General features: G+C 36.5%; 1 protein-coding gene across 1 annotated transcript; it reads right to left on the bottom strand.

Moving 5' to 3' along the window:
* Positions 1 to 455: 455 nt before the first annotated feature.
* LOC121327636 (transmembrane protein 45A-like) lies at positions 456 to 18012 on the bottom strand. Its single transcript, XM_041271768.1, has 6 exons — positions 17797 to 18012; positions 9178 to 9381; positions 6895 to 7107; positions 4490 to 4674; positions 3117 to 3262; positions 456 to 1694 (listed from the first exon to the last, which is right to left on the bottom strand). Exons 2-6 carry the CDS (start codon positions 9365 to 9367, stop codon positions 1601 to 1603), a joined length of 828 nt encoding a protein of 275 aa, XP_041127702.1. The 5' UTR covers positions 9368 to 9381; positions 17797 to 18012; the 3' UTR covers positions 456 to 1600.
* Positions 18013 to 19803: the final 1791 nt, after the last annotated feature.

Below are 19803 nucleotides of genomic sequence, written 5' to 3'. Positions count from 1 at the left end.
TTGAAACCTATTTTTGTTACCTAATTTAAAATGACCTCATAGCCATTGTATAATCGCAATATCGCACCCAGGGTGTCTGTTGCTGTGGGATATACCCACTTCTCGTCCGGGTGAAGACACTGCTTTGTTCTGATATCCCAGTGACTCTAGTGCTCTATTAGATTAATTATCATATACATCACATGGAAAAGGAAGAAAACAGAAACACACATAACCTTGTTTGTTGGGTGGATTCATTAATTTAAATACCTCTGACAGCTCAATATGGTCCAAGTTAAATCATACATTCAATTATTCCTTTTAGAATAACACATATAGTGTCAATAAGTTTTTTTTTTTTGTTTGTTTGTTTTTTTTTTACAAATATCACGTTAAAGTATGAAATCAAGTGAAGCATGATTAACCACTTTTTTTTTTCTTCATACATCATGTTGTCAATAGCATTTAATTTAGGATAATTCATTTGTAGATGAAATGATACAGGTATCTTCATTTGGAACAGCATGGTTTAAGAATGGTTTTATTCTCTTTCAGTTCCATACTCGCCTGAGGTATAGTAAAATGTGGCTAACTTTGATTTAATCCAGGCCCCTATCATTTCTGTCAACATTCTGTTTTAAAGTGTGGCCCCTTTCACAATGTATAATCCCCAGGTTTGGTTGGTACCAGTCTCATTTGTTTACCTTTCACAAAATGCTGCAAAAATTGCACAGGCCCCATTTCACAACAAACTCACTCTTTCATTTCTGAAGCCTGTTGGGTTGTATTAAAGTAAGATTTGGTATTCATAAAACTTTTCTCATACAGTATGTTTCTAAACAGCATGAGGGTTATTCTCATTTGTCAGTGTACTTTTTAAAACTTTGAGAACTGGAACACTGGTAAAAAAAAAAAAAAAAAAACATTTTATTGTAAAAACAATTGAGAGAGCTCTCTTGATTAAAACATCCAAGTCAAATCAAAAGAAATACAAAACAATTTTCAGTCTTTATTCAGAAACTGTATAGTTGGTTTGGCAAAAATGGATTTACTAGAATCACTAGGGACGCTGACATTTTCAGACAGTAAAAGGAATATATATTATTTAAGAAAAATAACTCAAAGCACGTGATTGTGGGTTCCATACAAATAACACTCCTGCACCGTATCACCGCTACACCTGTTCCCCTTACCAGCCACTTTGCCACACATGCAAACAAAATAAATATATTAAAATACCCTGAGATCCCTAGGACACATTATCCATGTCATCACACAGAAGTTTGGTTAGCACACATTAACGTTTTCCAGTAGATGTAAAAGAGTCACGTAAAAGAGACACAGGAGGAAGTGTATTTAATAATCCCATGTTAAATTACTATGGGTTAAATCTTAAGTTATCTGTGGTACCATAATCTGCTATAAAGAAAACTCTGGTGTCAGCAAGTGGTACCTTCATTGTTCGCAATTTCTCAAAACTGCTTTTTTTGCTATGTCAAGACTTCAATAAACTGTGCCCCATAATCAGCTATTTGTTAAAGTGTGAGGGTTCAGTTACAGATTCTTTATACATTAGTGTAGTAATGAGGAAACCAGTATCCACTGTTGAGGTTTGAAGCAGCTACAGGTCTTCTTCCGATTCTTCCTCCCTCTCCTTGGTCTTCAGCAGCCCCATCTCTAGCTGTGGAGTCTTCTTCAGCTTGGTCTGAACCAACCTGAGCAAAGAAACACAAAGCTGTCAGCAAGGACCTGTTAGAACATTCCCATCAACTCAAACCTCTGTACAAACTGTTACAGTAACTGGGTTTACTAGGTTTTACTCAGAATACCACCTTACTCATATTAAAACTAATGTTAGCAGAGGCCAAAACACTATGGGCCAGATATATAAGGCCTTTACACCAAAACGCAATTCAACTATTAATCTTACAAAACAAGTAACAAACAACTAGGTTAATTCAAAGAATCAAACCAAAATGGTGAATTTTCTTTCTTTCTTTTTGTTTTTTTAATTGTACAATGCCCCAGTTTAAACGGACTGCATTGTTTGTTACTAGTTATGTAACAGATACACAATTACTAAGGAAAACCTTTTGAAAATCATCACCTAATATCTAGTTTTCTGCAGTTTATACTGTATTTATTTCAAGGTAAAAAAAATGCTTATTTCATTTTTCATTTTAATTTTTCAGTCTACAAATAGGTATTTCACAACTAAACACAAGTCACATTCTAAATTGTTAATTTCACCTAGTTAGTATACAACAAATGTTGTTCCTAAGTATTTAAATGTTTATCTGAAAAACTGTAAATGCTAAATTGTAGAATATATCATTTTATTATGTCCACCTTTTAATAATTCAGTGAATTATCAAACAAAATAAAAACACAAAACATATAAAAATAACAACAGATATGTGAAATGTCCCCTTGTACTGGACAGAGCGATCTTGAGCAGAAATATTTACGATCTTTGATGAGCTTATGTCTTTTTCGCTGAAGACATTTTGAAAAAATCGTGCAGCACTATACAGTGTGTTCAATCATTTACCGAAAGAAAACTAAACTGTCAATAAGGCAAACATTTGCTGTATTTAATTTGAAGTGATAAAACATATGTATAGTTACACTTTCATATTATGATACCGTATATTATATATAACAAGTGGAATATTTTTGCTATCCGCTTTCATTGAGATTCCAGTATAGTTTAAATAAACAAACATCACAGAAGGACACACAGATTATACATCACATTCTGTAGAAGTCCGTCTCAGAGTGAAAGCAGCACATAACAGACTTCATTACTTAAAACCTATTTAAAAATGACTTTGTTTTTTTCTGATGATATTTCATTTCCATTACTGTAAAAATAAGCACAAATAACAGGGGGGGTCACCATGTTTGTTTTGACTTTTCAAGAACATCCAATGAGAAACATATAAAAATCCCACAAGTTTGATACTGTGGAACAGTGGAACATTAGGGGTACCCATGCCAACCTGTGGGATTCTTGTCTATTTAAACACGTAGGATGATGATGAGTGAAGAAGATTTGCACACTGTTCATAACGTTTCTCAGTAGAAACGGGATGGGAGCTGGGGTTAAGATGGGTTTAGACTGAGATGTGGCTTACCAGCTAATGATGGTGAAAATGGCAGCCACAGTTAGCAGGGCAAAGGCGTAGTGCCAGCAGTAGCACATGGTAATGAACATCATGTTGTTGTGATCCATGCTGTCCCACTCCGAGAAGCCGCTGGGGGGGTACAGCACAAACCCAATCTGCAGCAGAGACAGGAGAATCAGAGAGTGTGAATAGATGCTACTGTACAGCAGCACTGTGCATACCTGAGTGGAGCCTCAGCTTAGACTATTACCCTTATATAAGTTTACTGTCAGTAATAAAAGCAGAGTAAAGCACAGGTAAGCAATTAAAATCATTAGGAACTATGGTAAGTATGGTAAAATCCATGGTAAAATCCATGGTTAAGAACTTCTAAATGTTTTTTTTTTAATTTTTTTTTTTAATTATATATATATTATATATATATATATATATATATATATATATATATATATACACATACACACACACACACACACACACACACACACACATATATACAGCATATGTCAGTCTCTCTCTCTACCCTGAACTGGATTTAAATTCCCAGGCCTTCTAACTGGAGACATAAATTAGGTATTTTGCTAGATTTTTTTTATTTTTTATTGTTCTGACAACAGGTCAGACATAGCTATTCAATCATGTATATTAATTGATATAAATAATACAATACATAAGCTCGAGTACATTACAAACTGTCAGATTTCACTTAAACTCCTAAAATAAATGTGGAAAAGGGGGCGTTGCACAATTTAAAAAAAAAAAAAAAAATCAACATGTTGGTTTTAATTTATTACATTCCACAAAACAGAAAACAGGAAGAGAACATAAAACAAAATGCTGCTCATTATATATAAGATTTACCTTGCAAGTTGGGTCACTGCATCTGTACCCCCCCCCCACCAAGGGGCACTTTTACTTTAACTTGTAAAGATCACTATTTGTCGAACCCATTTTAAACTGGGTGTCAGGAGCAGCACTGCATGTTGATCCTTTTTTTAATAAATATATTGTACTCCCACTTGCCATTCTAGAAACTGATGAGCACATTCTCGCACAGTGGTGAATCAGTCTATGGCAAAAAACATTGATACGTATTTTTAATTTATATCAACTATGTAATTTATGGCAGACACTGACATGGATTTTTGCCTTTGAATTCATGTGCAGCAATGTTCGTTCGAATATTTGCAGTTTTCTTATGCTTATCCGAAAGTTATACTATCCATTTATAACAATTTACCAAGGTTTGTCATGTTTTTTAATATGCTTTACCATACCACTTGGTGCTTTACTGTGCTTACCTTTGCTTTACCTTTGCTTTCACTGTGCTTTATTACGCTTTTATTAAACAACAGTAAACAAGACCTAAGTAGACCTCTCACCTGCCAGAACCAGCTACCCTGCAGCAGACACAGGCTGCACCTCAGCAGCTCCAGCAAGATGTTCCCTCGGAAGAACACCTCCAGGAAGATGGTCAGGGCTCCTCCGAAGATCGCGAAGAGCAGCAGCTGATGCACGTGCACATCCAGCATGAGCCGGCCATGGAGGTGGTAGTAGAACAGGAACCCTGAGGGAGCAGCACAACCAGGATTAGGAGCAGGGAGTCCCGAGTGTGTCAGTCTACCTTTCACAGATTAAGGGCCATGTTCACAAAACATTCACTAGCGTGCAGTTTTTTCAAAATTGCTTGTAAAATGAAAAACAAACTACTAATGCTACAGAACTAGCAAGAAAGAGGGCTTACAGGGTAGCAGGGGGAATGCAGCACTGTGTATATTGAAAACGGTATAAGCCTATTTCATAAATGTACACATCAGTGGGATCAGCACAAACAGGTCATCTGCTGTGATGTCACTGAGTTGCTTTCCATGGGTCTGTTAAGGTGTCTTGAATGTAATACACTGGGATTATACAACTATCCCAACAGAACAGATATAATACTCTAAAGTCAATTCATTGTTCTAGAGTTGAGACTGGATGCTGATAGGAGAACAGGTAGCAGCTGACAGAACTAATTGGTCTGCAATGCATTTAAACCAAATTAAAACACAACCAAGTTATTATCAGAATTGTTTAGTACACAAGCTTAGCTGCAAGTACAGTACTGTACCTTTTAAAACAACAACAGAAGAAACAGAAGTGATGAGAGCTTATCTTTCTTTTGCTGAGATAATGATGCACCTGGCTCTGCATCTTGCCCCCAATTATACTCAGTCGAAACATATGTCTACGTGACATTTCAATAGAACCATTTGGCTACAGAAAATGCACTGCAGCAAATAGATTCCCCACTAGGTGTCAAATGTCAAACCTTCCTTGGCAGGGTTAACCCTCAAACTGCCAAGCAGCTTAACACTGTTCTACATCTATTATGTGTGTGTCGCTGTATGTGTGTGTGTCCATGTCTTTCTCCCAGTTTGTTATGATGGGACCTGTATGAAATCCCAGGCATTCTGGACTACTAAAATTAAAGTCCAGAGTCCATGCAAAAAGCAAAGTGAATGCGAACCACTATTCTTTTTGAATGACATTAGCAGGGATGGGTAGTATTGAAAATACATGTATTTGAAATACATATTTTCATTACATTTATATTTTTGTAATTTGAAATGCAAATCATAATGTATAAGTAGTTTGTATTTTGTATTGAAAATACAATGCCACCTGAGCGAAGTTTATTGCAGGATTCAAAGGGAATGAAAGTAAAGTTTTAAATAAAGATGTGCCGTTTACCAAATTTTTACTTTTCATTTCATTAATAATAACAAAGGCCAATGCGAGTTAAAACCAATCATGCTCATTATTAAAAATAATACATTACGTGACGCTCCCGCAGTCGCTCCCCTCAAATCAGCTCTCAAGACCCACTCGTTCTCTCTTGCTTTCCATGCTCTTTAAGGCTGACCTATTAAGCTGTTGTCTATATTGCTATTTCAGGTTTTTCACTGTACCTTTATTATGATTCTGTATGACACACACATCCACAATGTTTAGAACTTACATCTTAGCCTTGTATTTAATGTACTATGCCTTGTATTTCATTGTATTTAATGTATTGCATTTTTTCACTGTTTAATGAATTACGTATTGTTTCTCACTGTCCTGTAAAACGCTTTGTGATGGTGGTCCACTATGAAAGGCGCTATATAAAATAAATATTGATTGATTGATTGATTGATTGACAGACAGTGGTTCGTGGACAATAATGTTGAAAATTTGCACGTTTTGAAATGCATCAGTCCACCAACCCTTGCTGAAATGTCAAACGTTCTGAAGGAGAATTGGCTAGCTATCAAAATGTAGTGCCCAGTGTTAATAACAGGGCCCTACACTCTATTGATATTGGGTTCCCTGGTGGAAACAAGGTCCCAATGCATGTTTGCTTAACATAGCTTGAAACTTGTTAAGTGTTAGCTGTTTCAGTTCCATTATTGACAACATAGATTTGTCTGGATGACCTCTGAAAATCTTGGTTTGTCTTTTTTGTGTCATTTCACATGGTATTTTCCAAATAAAATTGTATTTTGTATTGAAAATACAGTGTTTCCAAAGTATTTTGTATTGAAATTACCTAAGTATTTTGCCCAAGCCTGGCTATTAGGGATGTTAATAGTTTAAAGTTTAAAGTTTTTGCTGGAGTCATCAAAAACGGCACCAAATTTAAAGCTTTCTTGATTGGTTACAACATTTTTTAAAGTTTAATCACTTAAGCATATTTCATTTTAGGAAAGTAAACAGAATCTAACATCTCTAGTTGCTGTCACTGCGCTTCACTCCTGTACTGTACCTTCCACAAACACAGCAATGGACAGCAGAAGCCGGTCAAAGGCGATGGGCACAATGCCCATTGTGTGGATGGTGATGGAGACAGCCGCTGAGATGCCGAAGAACAGGTACATGGTGGCGTGCTGCCAGTTCATCAGGTGGTCCCAGTGCTTGTCCTCGTAGTTATAAAGTTTCAACTGAGGACCGTCTGGGACAAACTGCTCGGCCATCATACCTAGGGGCAGGAAACAGACATAGGAGTCAGGCAGGAGGGCTAGGTAGAAGGGAGAAGGACCTCATCCAGTACCTCAGATTACTAGGGAGACAAGGCGAACCATTTAACTTCAACATACAGTAGTGTTTAGAATTATTTGTATAAAAACAAACAGCAAATCAATTTCTTGGAAATATTTAATCAATCTAATCAATATAATACTTGTATTATGTTAAAGTTACTACAAACTGGAGGCTGTGTGGTCCAGTGGTTAAAGAAAAGGGCTCCTAACCGGGAGGTTCCCGGGTTCAATCCCAGCTCAGCCACTGACTTGCCGTGTTACCCTGAGCAAGTCACTTAACCACATTGTGCTCTGTCTTTCTGCTGAGACGTTTTTGTAAGTGAGTCTGCAGCTGATGAAGAGTTCACAATAGAAAAGATACTGAATTAAAGTTATAATTCATTTGACACCCCCAAAATCTCTTTCTGGAAAAATCAGGAAGATAAAGAGAAACAAAACCTGTTTTAACTTTAAATTATCAGGAACATACATTAATTGATAATAATGTTGTCAGTACAACAGATTAAAAAAAAAAAAAAAAAAAAAAAAGAAACACAAAACATTGTTATTTTATTGTGCTAATTGCCATTTTAAATCCCGGAGAGATTGCCTTTAGCTGTCCAAGGTAATAATAATATCTTCAGTGTGTTAATTATACACTTAATGTACCATTAAAAAGCTGAAACATGATTTTTTTACGACCTCCAAGCCAGTTTGTGTTTTTTTGTTTATGTTTTTTAAGCGTCATTTCTGTCTCAGGTTAACACATGCTTACTTGTACAGTGCAAACAAAACTGTCCGATTTCTTTGCCATGGACTGAGAAAACACAGTAAGAATTGTTTTTTGGAATGCTATATTCCAGTGCTTTGTTTTGCAATAATTTTCACTAATTATCTTTGAGTGGTACACATGCAGTACCGTACATTGTAATGCCCCAGTGTTCCTTAAGCTGCAATGCAGTATAACTGTTACCTCTGAGATGCAACATTTTCACATATCCGATGGACCACTGGAACCAATTAAATCAGATATGACAGGCTCCACTGTATCCTGTTTTTCCATGGATTTCACTATACCTTCCATGAATACAAAAAGGGGGTTTCAAGTATTTTATGCAATGTCATCCACAAGCCTCCTTATTAAAGGGTGAATTTGTATAATCATGTTGCAGTTTCCCATGCTTATACTGTGCATTTACTATGCTTTACCATGGCTACCATTGTAGTCTGGGTTTCACACCTCACTTTTCCTGTGCTTTACTACACTTTGCTATACTTTTACCCCATTATACTACAGTAAAGGTATTATTAATATTCGAATCCACTACTCAAAAACTTAACTCACAAACTCACCCGACCATCATAGTGAACCATAGCCAAAACCTCCACATGAACACATTAAAAAAATAACAACTGAGGCACTCTCTTTCATCTACAATGAAGCGCAGTAGGTTGCCATGCATGAGTCACCAGCACTTGAAAAGAAGGCTGCTGGAATATTTTTTAAAAAACTGCTACACAGCGCTGATTAGTGTTTCCATGCTAGAATACAAGAGCCTGGATAACTGGAAGCCTGTCATCGTGTGACAAGGTCAAACTATATATTTTCCATTGCACAGTAACATCCCCCATTTCTAAACACACCTCCACTGACTGAACACTAAACCCTCCTTGGTTCCAGACTCAACCCCTGCCCCCTACAAATGCATACAGGCCCTTATTATAAAGCAAGTGGAAAAGCAAAGACTCATTTTCAGAAACAGCTTAGCTGCAGGAAGGAGCAGTCCTGTTGCCGGTCTCACACCATTCAAATTATTAAAGTGCATTTGCCCCTGTCTCAGAAATAAGGCCTTTTGTGTGTAAATACCCTAGGATACTATTTAACAACTGGGAGAAGAACATACTGTACAGTAAGTACTTCCTTCAGCCACTGATGTAGCAAATGCATGGAGCTCAATCCAGCTCCTGCACGGACACAAGTTTTGTACGGCTTCTGGCTGTTACAAGCAAGCCTAAATGTAGTGACTCACCTACTAGTGCAAACAGTAATATAGCAGAGGCCTCGATGACTTCCAGTCGTCGATATGTGACCTTGGAGGCCAGGTGGCAGGTGTTCTTGTTTCTTCGGCTGGAGTGCCATAGGGAAAACTTCACTGACCACCAGAGGCCCACTATCAGGAAGAAGCTTCCAGGTAAAGCGTGCCCTTTGAAGTTCCCCATGCCTCTTCACAGTGCTGCAACCGAAGAAAAGAAAATAAGACATGACATGTGAAAATCACAACCTTTCCACCGTCAGTCATGTCAAACACATGATATTGTACAATATTTTTAAATACTGGCACCATGGTTCCTTCCATTGTACTGATTCTTAGCTCATCCATGACAATAAAACAATTCTGATACTACAGCTCATGTAACTATGCAAACCCCATGCAGGGAATATAAAGGAGATGGCTATGGCACTGATTTGCAAAAACAGGTGTATTTTGAGTAAATGTAATCACTTTTATCACATTTCAAAGTATGCATTTGCTTTCCCTTTATATTGCAACTTAAGTTAAATGTTCTGTTTTTCTCTCTGAAGTTGTTCATTTAAATAGACACACATTAGATTTGTACGTGTTTAGTTCCAGAGCTTTATTTTCAGTTATTTACATCCACATAAAACCGGGTGCTAGCTATCTATGTCACACATGTTAGTTCAATCTGGTGAGTACCACTCTTGGTAAGCTGGTATGGGCATTCCCTGGATATGCAGAAGTGCAGGCTTGGGATTGCCTTGGCGACTGAAGGCTACCACTTGGGATCCGCTCATGGGACGTTTGAGATATATATATCTGCAGCTGTGTCTGCTTTGTCACCTTGACCTTCCTGAGGGCAGAGTACCTCCCCAGACAAGGTCAAGACAACTGGAGTGCTTGCACCCCTGTGGTGTGCACAAAGAGGTTTAGTGTTCGGTGATTACCTGGCAAAGGCAAAATATAAAGGAGACTTGCAAAGCTCTTATCTTTAAGGAGATACAGCAGAAGCAACTAAATAAAAGGCATGGCAAATATCTCAATTTTGACTATTATTATTATTATTATTATTATTATTATTATTATTATTATTATTATTATTATTATTATTACTAAAGTCTGCCTTGTAAGTTTGTCTCAGAGGTGTAAAATGTTTCTGGGGCTAAAGCTGGGGAGAACAATCTTTCTCAGCAATTTCATTGTGCATTTGGTATACTCTTCCCCACAATGCACAGGAGTGGGATAATCTCTGACTGGCACACTCCTCTGCAGCTGTCGTCTTCCACTGTCTTTTATCAGATAACAGAAACAGGGGTCCTTGAGTTTACATTTGCAGCTAAAGTCTGGGATATAGATGCTATAGATGTTTAAATCTTTATTCTTCTGCCCAGTCTTTGGTTAACATCACATGCTCTGCTACTGTGTACGACATTCGCTTCATGATATATGGGCTTCTGTCCACAAGGAGAAGTTTGGGATTACTACCTTTTACAGCTGCCACCTCAAGTGAAAGTTTCAAATACTACCGCACAGTGCTGGGGGTGTGTGTGTTTTTTTTTTTTTTTTAATAAATCCTACTACTTAAGTACTGAGCATCTCAGACCACAGTGTTTTCCAGTGTTGTTACCGCAGTATTTGCTTGTCCAACTGTACCCCTGTCTCATTAATAAACAAAACAATGTATAATGCCTGGACAAGTGTTGTGCCTAATATAAATATCAATGAATGAGCCTCAGCCCTATTGCACATGTTTCTGTTCTTTCTGCAGGTGCACATGAAGTGCCATGCCTCTGATGAAAATGAGAACCACTCAACCAACATCAAGAACACAATGTGCACTGTGCAGCCCAGCTGATGCTACTCAGGAAAACAAATGAGATCTCAAAATGGAAAACAAGCTTAAAGTACATACAGCTAACAAACTAATTCCAGTAAATACTATCCGATATGTATTACCATCACAAAACAAACTTCAAATTTTCAGCACAAAAATCAAACAGCAGCCTTCACTTTGACCAGTAACCCACGATGGCTGCCATATTTGGGGTCATGTGACCTTTTGGTTTCTGTGTTTCCCCAGGTCAAGTTCCATACAAGAAAATTGAACCATGTCCTGAAAGTTAGTTTTTTTGTAAAGCTGCCACTGGTAGGTAATGCCTACCTACCACTTCCTACTGCTCTGAAAGTACTTTCTATGCAACGTGACATATTCTTTATTCCATTTTTTTTTTATTTTGTTATTTACTAGATTTTGTACATGTTGAATTTATGTACAATATAATATTTATATTTGTACTTTATATTTATATTTGTGAATTTGTAAAGCCATTTAATGTTAATAGCACCGTTTTTTAAAATAAATAAATTAAATATTTAAAAAAGCTGCTTAGGACTTCAAAACAATAATTACTCAATAAATACATGTTTAAATAATAGTCTAATATAAACTATTTGTATGCATTTAAATAATAAGTTAACTGTGTTTGTGTATGTGGACTGCATTTACACCCATTCCTCTTGTAGCTGACAAAGGGTTAATTTACAAGAGCTGTCACTTGTAGTTAAATAATTTAATTTCATTATTAGTTTGATCTGAAATCTTCATTTTATGTGCTGTTTGCATATACATTGTTGATATGAGTCAGGGTTACTAAATGTGTTATTGAATGATATCTAACTTATATATTGCTATATGTCCATATTTAGTAAAGTATTTTAGCCTCTGGGGAATTTCTTTGGAAAACACCACAAGCTGCCACTGAAAAGGGATAAGCAAACACTGTGAGGTTTGAGTTCTCCAGAGACTCATCCTTTTTGGTCACAATACCAATCAACTGTGGAAAACAGAGTTACGTCCTTTGAATCCACATTCGAGGAGCTGTCTGCTGTGAACAAGAAGCTTTGGGCAAAGGTTGACCTGGAAAATCACTCGTGCCAGCAGAACCTTCGGGTTGTGAGGAATCCGGAGGGCAAAGAGTGCACCCGAATAGATACACTTATGTCTGACTTCTTCTTGGAAGTGCTAGGCCCAGATAAATTCGATTCCTCTCCAGTTTTCAACCGCGTGCATCTCTCTGCTGGCCCCAGGAGAGAGGGAGGTTGCCCTTTATCAAGTGAAAGAAAATATTCTTTGTTTTTCCCTGGAGCAGTGAACTCTTTGTGTTGGAAAACATGGATCGAGAATTAATTAGGAGTTTGCTACGCATGTGGACTAGCAGAGCTATACTGGTGTTCTTTTCTGAAAAGAGACTAATATTGCAGATAGCAGACTGTTTGGTTCAAATTGCATGTACTGCTAAACATTGATAGAGACGTTGCATCTACAAGCTCTTGCCCAACAATGACTGCAAGCTAACGAGATAACAATGCTGTGGACTACAAGGGAACAGGCTCTAAAGACTTCAGAGAGATCAAAAGAGATAATGCCACTAGGATCAAAGGGGGTCGCAAGAAGATAACAAAAGGCAGATGTATGGACCTTTTGTCTCCAGGAGTGTGAAGTGTTCAGAGGTTGTCACACTAGACTACACACACACACATACAGACACACACACACACACTAAATTAACAGAATAACGTGTTGTACCTTGACCATTGGTTAAGTGTCAGAGAAAGGGGAGGTGGACCATCTATACAGAAGGGTATTTAATGTCATGCAAACATTGTAATGATGAGTATTCTGTTTGTCCTGTACCTGGGACCAGACTCCCTGCATATTGCAATAAACCTGGCAACTGATTGAAGAAAAGGACTCTGTGCATTTTCTTGAATCTACTTAATCACCATCATTTTTTGTAAGTTACTTCACTTTGGTTGCAGGAAGGAAGGATCTACATATTCTCTGATTTTAGCCCAGAGTTAAGCAGGAAACGGGCTACATACCGTGAAGTAAAATCTCTTCTGTGGAACGCTGCAGCTAAATTTGGCCTGTTGCACCTAGCTCGGCTGAGGGTCATGTTCAATGGCACTGAATAAATGTTTAATTTGTCTGATGAAGCTAAGGAATTCTACACTAAAATCATCCTTCTGCAAATGAACAAAGATACCTCTGCCTAAGGATTCATTTTCGTCCACTTTTGCATTGTATGAAGGTACTGCATTTCTTTTTATAATACTGTGCATTCAAATCTTTTGAGGGAGAATCGCTAGACTGGTGGATTAGGACAGAGTGCAAGAGACTTTGGTCTGAAATTCTATTGACATGAGGCTGCAAATTATTATCAGTTATTAACTTATATTTAATTTATTTTGATTTCATTTATTTAGTTTTTTTTGCTTATGTGATCTTTTTAACTGGTACAAATGAGTACTGTGAAGCCTTGGATATTTGCAAGCCTTTGGTTGTGATATGGAACAATAAAAATAAATACTATGCATTTACCATAGATTACCACAGTTTGTATTCTTAATATGCTTTACTATACCTCTTTGGGATTTATAGTGCTTACATATGTTTTACCTTACTGTCACTATTTTTTATTAGACTTTGCTATGCTTTTACTTCGGGAAACGTAAGGGTTACTTCACACCAGTTGAAAGCCAATGCTTTTTTTTTAGTACTCTAATTAGCAATTAAAAAGTCACATGAGTCTGTAATTCATAAGCTCTTGCGCTACTGTTGGTTGCCGGTCCTCAATATTTCTGAAGAGGAGGAGCCACAGCTGTATCTATGGTGACAGAGTGCAGGTAGCTGGTCATCCTGTTATTAGAATTATCACAGGTGGTGTTATTGAAGTGGAGATTGCAGCCTCAAGGGAGGCACTAATTAGACAAAACAAGTCCCTAGGAAGACGTTGCTTTCAATTAGGCTGTCTATCCAACTGAGAAGCAAACAAAGTAATCTGGTACATACTCTTCAAAATGGGTTACCGTAGGTCAAACAGAGAACAGCTGACAGTTTAGCCCCTAGGAAATACATGACACATAGTAAACAAACACAGATGTATAGATTTCATAAAATATTCATACTGAACAAACAGCATTAATGCAATCTTGTTTGGCAAGAAAGACTAGTTATCTTAGGAAGCAATGAGTTGCAGAGGAAAGGCTTAAGGCATGCTCAATACCGTACAAAGATCATGTGTTTCATTCTTTACATTCAGACTCTTTTCAGGCACTTGCTCAACCTGAGGTAGATAGAACTAAAAAAAACAAATACAACACTGGCACAACAATGTTTAAGAAATACAAGCTAGTTATTTCTAATATCTAGAGAATTCTCTGGTTGCATTTCTGAACTGGGCAAGGCTTGTTTGCAAGGCTTGTTTTTGTATCCACAGACAGCACTGGGCTGAAGATGCTAGCTGTATACTCTGAGCAGCAGACGACATTGAAAATGAGATGAATACAATTAGTCCTAGGCTTTATCCTTGTTAATGAATAAGAGAATATATCCAATAAAGCCATAAAAAGGACTGCATATTGAGGACTGGAAGTTCTGTTATACGGAGAGGAACCTTAACAAGAGAAACCGGGCATGACTTTTCCATATGCAAAAAACATTCAGAAGGTTGTTTTCAGCAGTTGTTTTATGGGCAGATCTACTGTATTTGACTAACCAGAGAGTGGAAAAAAGCTTCAATGAGACAAATAAAACTACCCATGAAGAATGTATGAAAATGGCACTGCAATGGGAAAGCAAGTGTTTTTATTTCCTTATAGGAGTGAACAGAAATCTAAACAACTAAAAAAAGGACAGCATTAAAACAACACATGGCCTTCATTAACCTTGTGTGAAATCCCAATTTTCTATTGTTTGAGTCTTTAAAAAACGATACAAAACTATTTATTTTATCAACAGACCTTTATCTTTATAAGCACAGCTATGTTCTCAATCCTGAGTTTAAAGTATAACTCACTGGCAATTACAGTAATACAATAGTTACAGTAATGTGTAAATGTGCTATCTCACATAAAACTAATGAATCTGGAAATAGAATCCCTGACATAGTGGTGCCCCAAAGTAATAACACCTATATTTCCAATGCATCACACATGAATTCACAATTATATTATTACCACTTTGAAAACATAGCTAAATGCACTGTACTATTACTTGCGAAACTTATTCCCAACATTAATTTTTCAGCTAAAATTATGAAGGGAAATATGAATGCAAACTTACAGCCTTGTCGAAGAAATGAAAGGAAAAATAAAATAATTTTTCACAACATATCTTCATTTTTAACATCCATTTTTCACTTCATAATTTCAAATTCAAAGTGTTTTACATAAATGGGACATGGGCAAGCTTCTCTACTGTAGAGGAACCTTCACAGTGGTCTTGTTATAAACAAGAGCCATTTAAAGCAGCACAAAAAACATCTCCCAGGTCAATTTGGTTTTTGTCAGAACAAAAATTGATCTGATAGACTTTAATAGTCTTATCGCTTGACAACCCAAGCTTGAATTTTAAATAAAATGCTGAAATACAAAGTACTGTTTTTTTAAGAAATATGCTATTCCCTTATCTCTGTCAATATGTGTGTGTCTCCAATATATTTTCTTATCGAAATTGCATTACAGAGTGCATCAGAGTAACACACATCCCTATCCTGCCAGCTCTCTAGTACCTGAATGGAACACATCTCAAAGGCAAGTCTGCACCCTCTGAAGAGAACATTAAACCCACAACACAGCAACACAGCTAATCAGTTTCAGAACCTGCTCCCTCATTTTGGGTTACTACAGTCCTTCACAAGCTATATAAATAATATACAGGGTGATCAAAAAGTAATATCATCGATGTAGTAAACTTACTTTCTAATCACCCTGCACATAGACATTAATAAATTCTGATTGAAACTCACATGCTACTATCAAAGCCGCTTCCCATGCTATACTGTACATATATTATAACGCTGTCGGTTTTTTTTGTACCCCAGTTTTCAAAGGATTTTCCATTTTATAATAATAACAAGGAGTCAGAGAGGAGTGTGTAGAATATTATCACCAGACTAGTGGATTGCACTTACATGGGGTGCGACAATGTCCGGTAGAACCAACACCCAATATAAGTGCATTGTTATTTAATGATTTTTTTAAGATATTGTTATTTACCAATAGTGATATTGACCTACCTGCTACTCAGTCATGCAGTAAATGGGAATTAATTTAAGAGCAGAATATCAGTTTAAGTATGTTACCAGTTACTTCATTATACAGAGCGATTAGAAGGTAAGTACCACATCAACGCACCATATTATTGATGTGGTAAACTTACTCTATAATTACCTTGTGTGTGTGAGATTATATATATATATATATATATATATATATATATATATATATATATATATATATATATATATATATATATATATATATATATGACGAGCACATGTCTTTAAACAGGCTTTTTCTTGAGAATGACACTGTTGTATTTGAAATTGTTAAACTGTTTTCCAAATCAGTTAGTTTGCATAGATACTGCAGAGTGATTTTCTGGAACTTCAGAGATGGTTTGATGAATATGGTCTTATCTTAAATGAAAAAAAGACAAATATCATGCTATTTGGTTCGGAGAAAATTATACAAAATACTAGTTCAAATTTTACTATTGTAATACTACACCATTGGAGATAGTTGACACTTTTAAATATCTAGGTGTTTACATTGACAATCTCTTAAATTTGAAAAACACATTAAAGATGTGTAATACATCAGTTTTGAACCATCCTTCGAGCCTCATAACATACCAGTCGCTGTAATATAATTCCATTACTCAAATGAGTTAAAAAAACCTCAATTTTTGGAGTAAACTTGGCTATCAGATATATATATATATATATATATATATATATATATATATATATATATATATATATATATATATATACATTCTCTTGAAAACTGTAACCAGGTGCTGTTGTCATCAGGACGCCATTGTAAACAAGCTGTGTAGCTCATATGGCTTTCCTGAATAAACTACTTTTTAAATAAATTAAATAAATGTACTGTAAACAAGAACCGTACCAAGTAGCTGGTCTGGCTTAAACATCAACAATCTAGGTAAACAAACGAACAGGAAAACCATACCGCCTGTGGAGCTGTTTTAAGGACATGTTTTCCTATTTAAGAAGCCAGGTTTTTAAAATAGAAAACGGTTCACATCCTAAACTAGAATGGTTTACAGTTTTGATATATCACACACTGTTGTTTTGCAGTTATCCATGCTTTCCCAGTGGTTATACTATGTGTTTATCATAGTTTACCATGGTTTGTCGTGTTTTAAAACATGCTATGCATTAAATCTCAGGTCTTTACAATGCTTTCCTATGCTTTACCATACTATATTGTACTGTAATTTTGGGAATAGACCTGATTATTTGGAACTCTGGTTTGGTGTTCCTTTAGGCTTCCAAAATCGATTACTGGCGTGCGATAAAATGTGTAAATCTAGTGATTATTCATAAGTTATCCTATTTTTTGAGTCTATTGTCTATTCCTTATACAAGTTTACTGTCTATTACTACAAGTTTATTATTCGCTTAATTCATTGATACATCGAATCAAAAGACAGCAAATTACTGTATCACCTTTTTTCAAATTAGGAAAAGATACGTGCTGTCTACAGAAGCGCGATGGCTGTACAAAAAAATTACACTCGCAAGACTCGTAACATCCTCTTACCTTATTTTTCTTCTCTGCAGCAGAATGGGTTCATCACATTAAAACAAAAATCTCTTGAGTTTCAGATCTTTTTTGAGATTGTTAAGCATTCTATTAAAACATCAACAAAAACACCTCTCATGGTAAAACAATTTAAAATGATCATAAACACTTTCCTTTCCACGGAACAACCGCGCGAGTTAATGTGTTACTATTGGATAAATCTATTTCTCAGACTAGTCCTCCAAAAGACAAGTTTTCAGCTCTGCCCACAAAGACCTATTCGTGTATCCCCTCGTTCTGTGATTGGGTAAGATGTTCATCATTCAATCAGGAGAGTCAGCTTCCACGTGTGCACTTTTACTCCCCATACCGGGAGACCGATGAAGGCTGTTTGTTCTGTAAGAGTGCATGATGTGGCACAGGGAGGCGTGGATCCGTTATTTTATGCTTTACAGATCTCTACTCTGGACCTATGCGCAAAACTTAAAGAATGTTTAACGAATGTTTTGTAAGGACCGTTTTTTTAAAGCTCATTTTGATTATTTATGTTTCCGGTTCATTAAACCTTTTCCAACTGTTTTAGAGAGGGTTTATAGGTTTAATCTACTTCATGTTTTGTGAATAGTGTCCTTTCGTTTGTCTTTCTGTTAAATGTTGTAAATGTTATTCTGAATATTATAAAAGGAAAACCTGAGGTATGTAGCACATACTTAGGTTGTCCCTCAATTGTATTTTCTGAGATTTATTCTGTAATATGAAAAGCTGCTGGAGGACTGTATAGTGATCCTATACCTGTTGACAGTGTTGTGCAAATGTTTCCTCTTTCATAATCATTGTCTAGTTTAAATATTTCATTTCAATTTTAGATCAACAGTCAGAACCACTACAGATATCATAACACCTTACAAAAATTTATCGCTGTGCATTTTTCTGTGCTTTTCCCGTGGTTCTACTCTGCATTACTGTGATTTGCCATGCTTTTTTTTGTTTTGTTCTGTTTTTTTTTTGTTTTTTTTAAATATGGTTTACTATTTCTATCGTGCTTTCACTATGCTTTATAAAATGTGCTGTGCTTTCACTATGGGGCACTTTTCAAATGGAAGGAAACACTGCAGTTAAAATCGTTTCTTATTCTATCACTGCTTTGACTTTTGAACAGTTCACCATACTGATTACATCTCCACATTGGACGGATTCCCCTTATCACTCAGCATTCAAAGGGAAAGCGAGAGTGTTAGCCCCACAATGCGGTTCGAATCACTTCTTTCTTCTTCCACTTGGTGAACCACAGCTCTGTTGGCAGTACAGCAAAGCTTGCATGCAGCGTAGAGTGTGCAGCACATGCAGCCTCTCACAATGCTGTGAGGAGAGGAAGGATGGCTCAGCAATGATAACACACCATGGTCATCATGTACAATGCCTGGACCCAGCCCTGGCTGGATATAAACACACTAAACAGCTCCTTTCTGGAATACCCAGCAATAAATAATTGCTGATTGGGTAACTAACAGCATTGCAGTCGATGTGTGTGCTGATGCGCTGGGGAGGCAAAATAAGCTGTTCCCTGGAACCAGCATTACATTTCAGCCATCAACACCAGGCAGAAGGATATCAAGAAACGCAAATGGATGGAGACGCAGATGGATCACATGAGTTTACTGTAAAGCTACGTCTTAGTTGGTGCTTATCTTGGCGAGAGCCGAGTTCAAATTAGCATGATGTTTTGACATCTACTCTCATGTATTGGAAATCAACCTCTAAAATGCAGTTTTTCTTATTCAAATATGAAATGATCAAATAAGTCTCAGCACTGTAAAAACTGATAGTCATTTTATGCTATTTATTGAAATAATGAAATCCACTTTGTCTAAGCCATACACATTCCAGGATAAGATACATGAATTTCCTCCCCAATACAATAAACAACAACGTTACAGGTGTTTGTGCGTTGAAACAATATGTCTCCCTGCCTGACACCCACATCATGAAACTCCACTCACTTCCATTCACTTTCATTATGATTTC

This window comes from Polyodon spathula, chromosome 15 (genome assembly GCF_017654505.1).
Source record: "Polyodon spathula isolate WHYD16114869_AA chromosome 15, ASM1765450v1, whole genome shotgun sequence".
NCBI classification, from domain to species: domain Eukaryota; kingdom Metazoa; phylum Chordata; class Actinopteri; order Acipenseriformes; family Polyodontidae; genus Polyodon; species Polyodon spathula.
The sequence above is the reverse complement of the archived record's forward strand: the minus strand, read 5'-3'. Positions and strand labels throughout refer to the sequence as shown.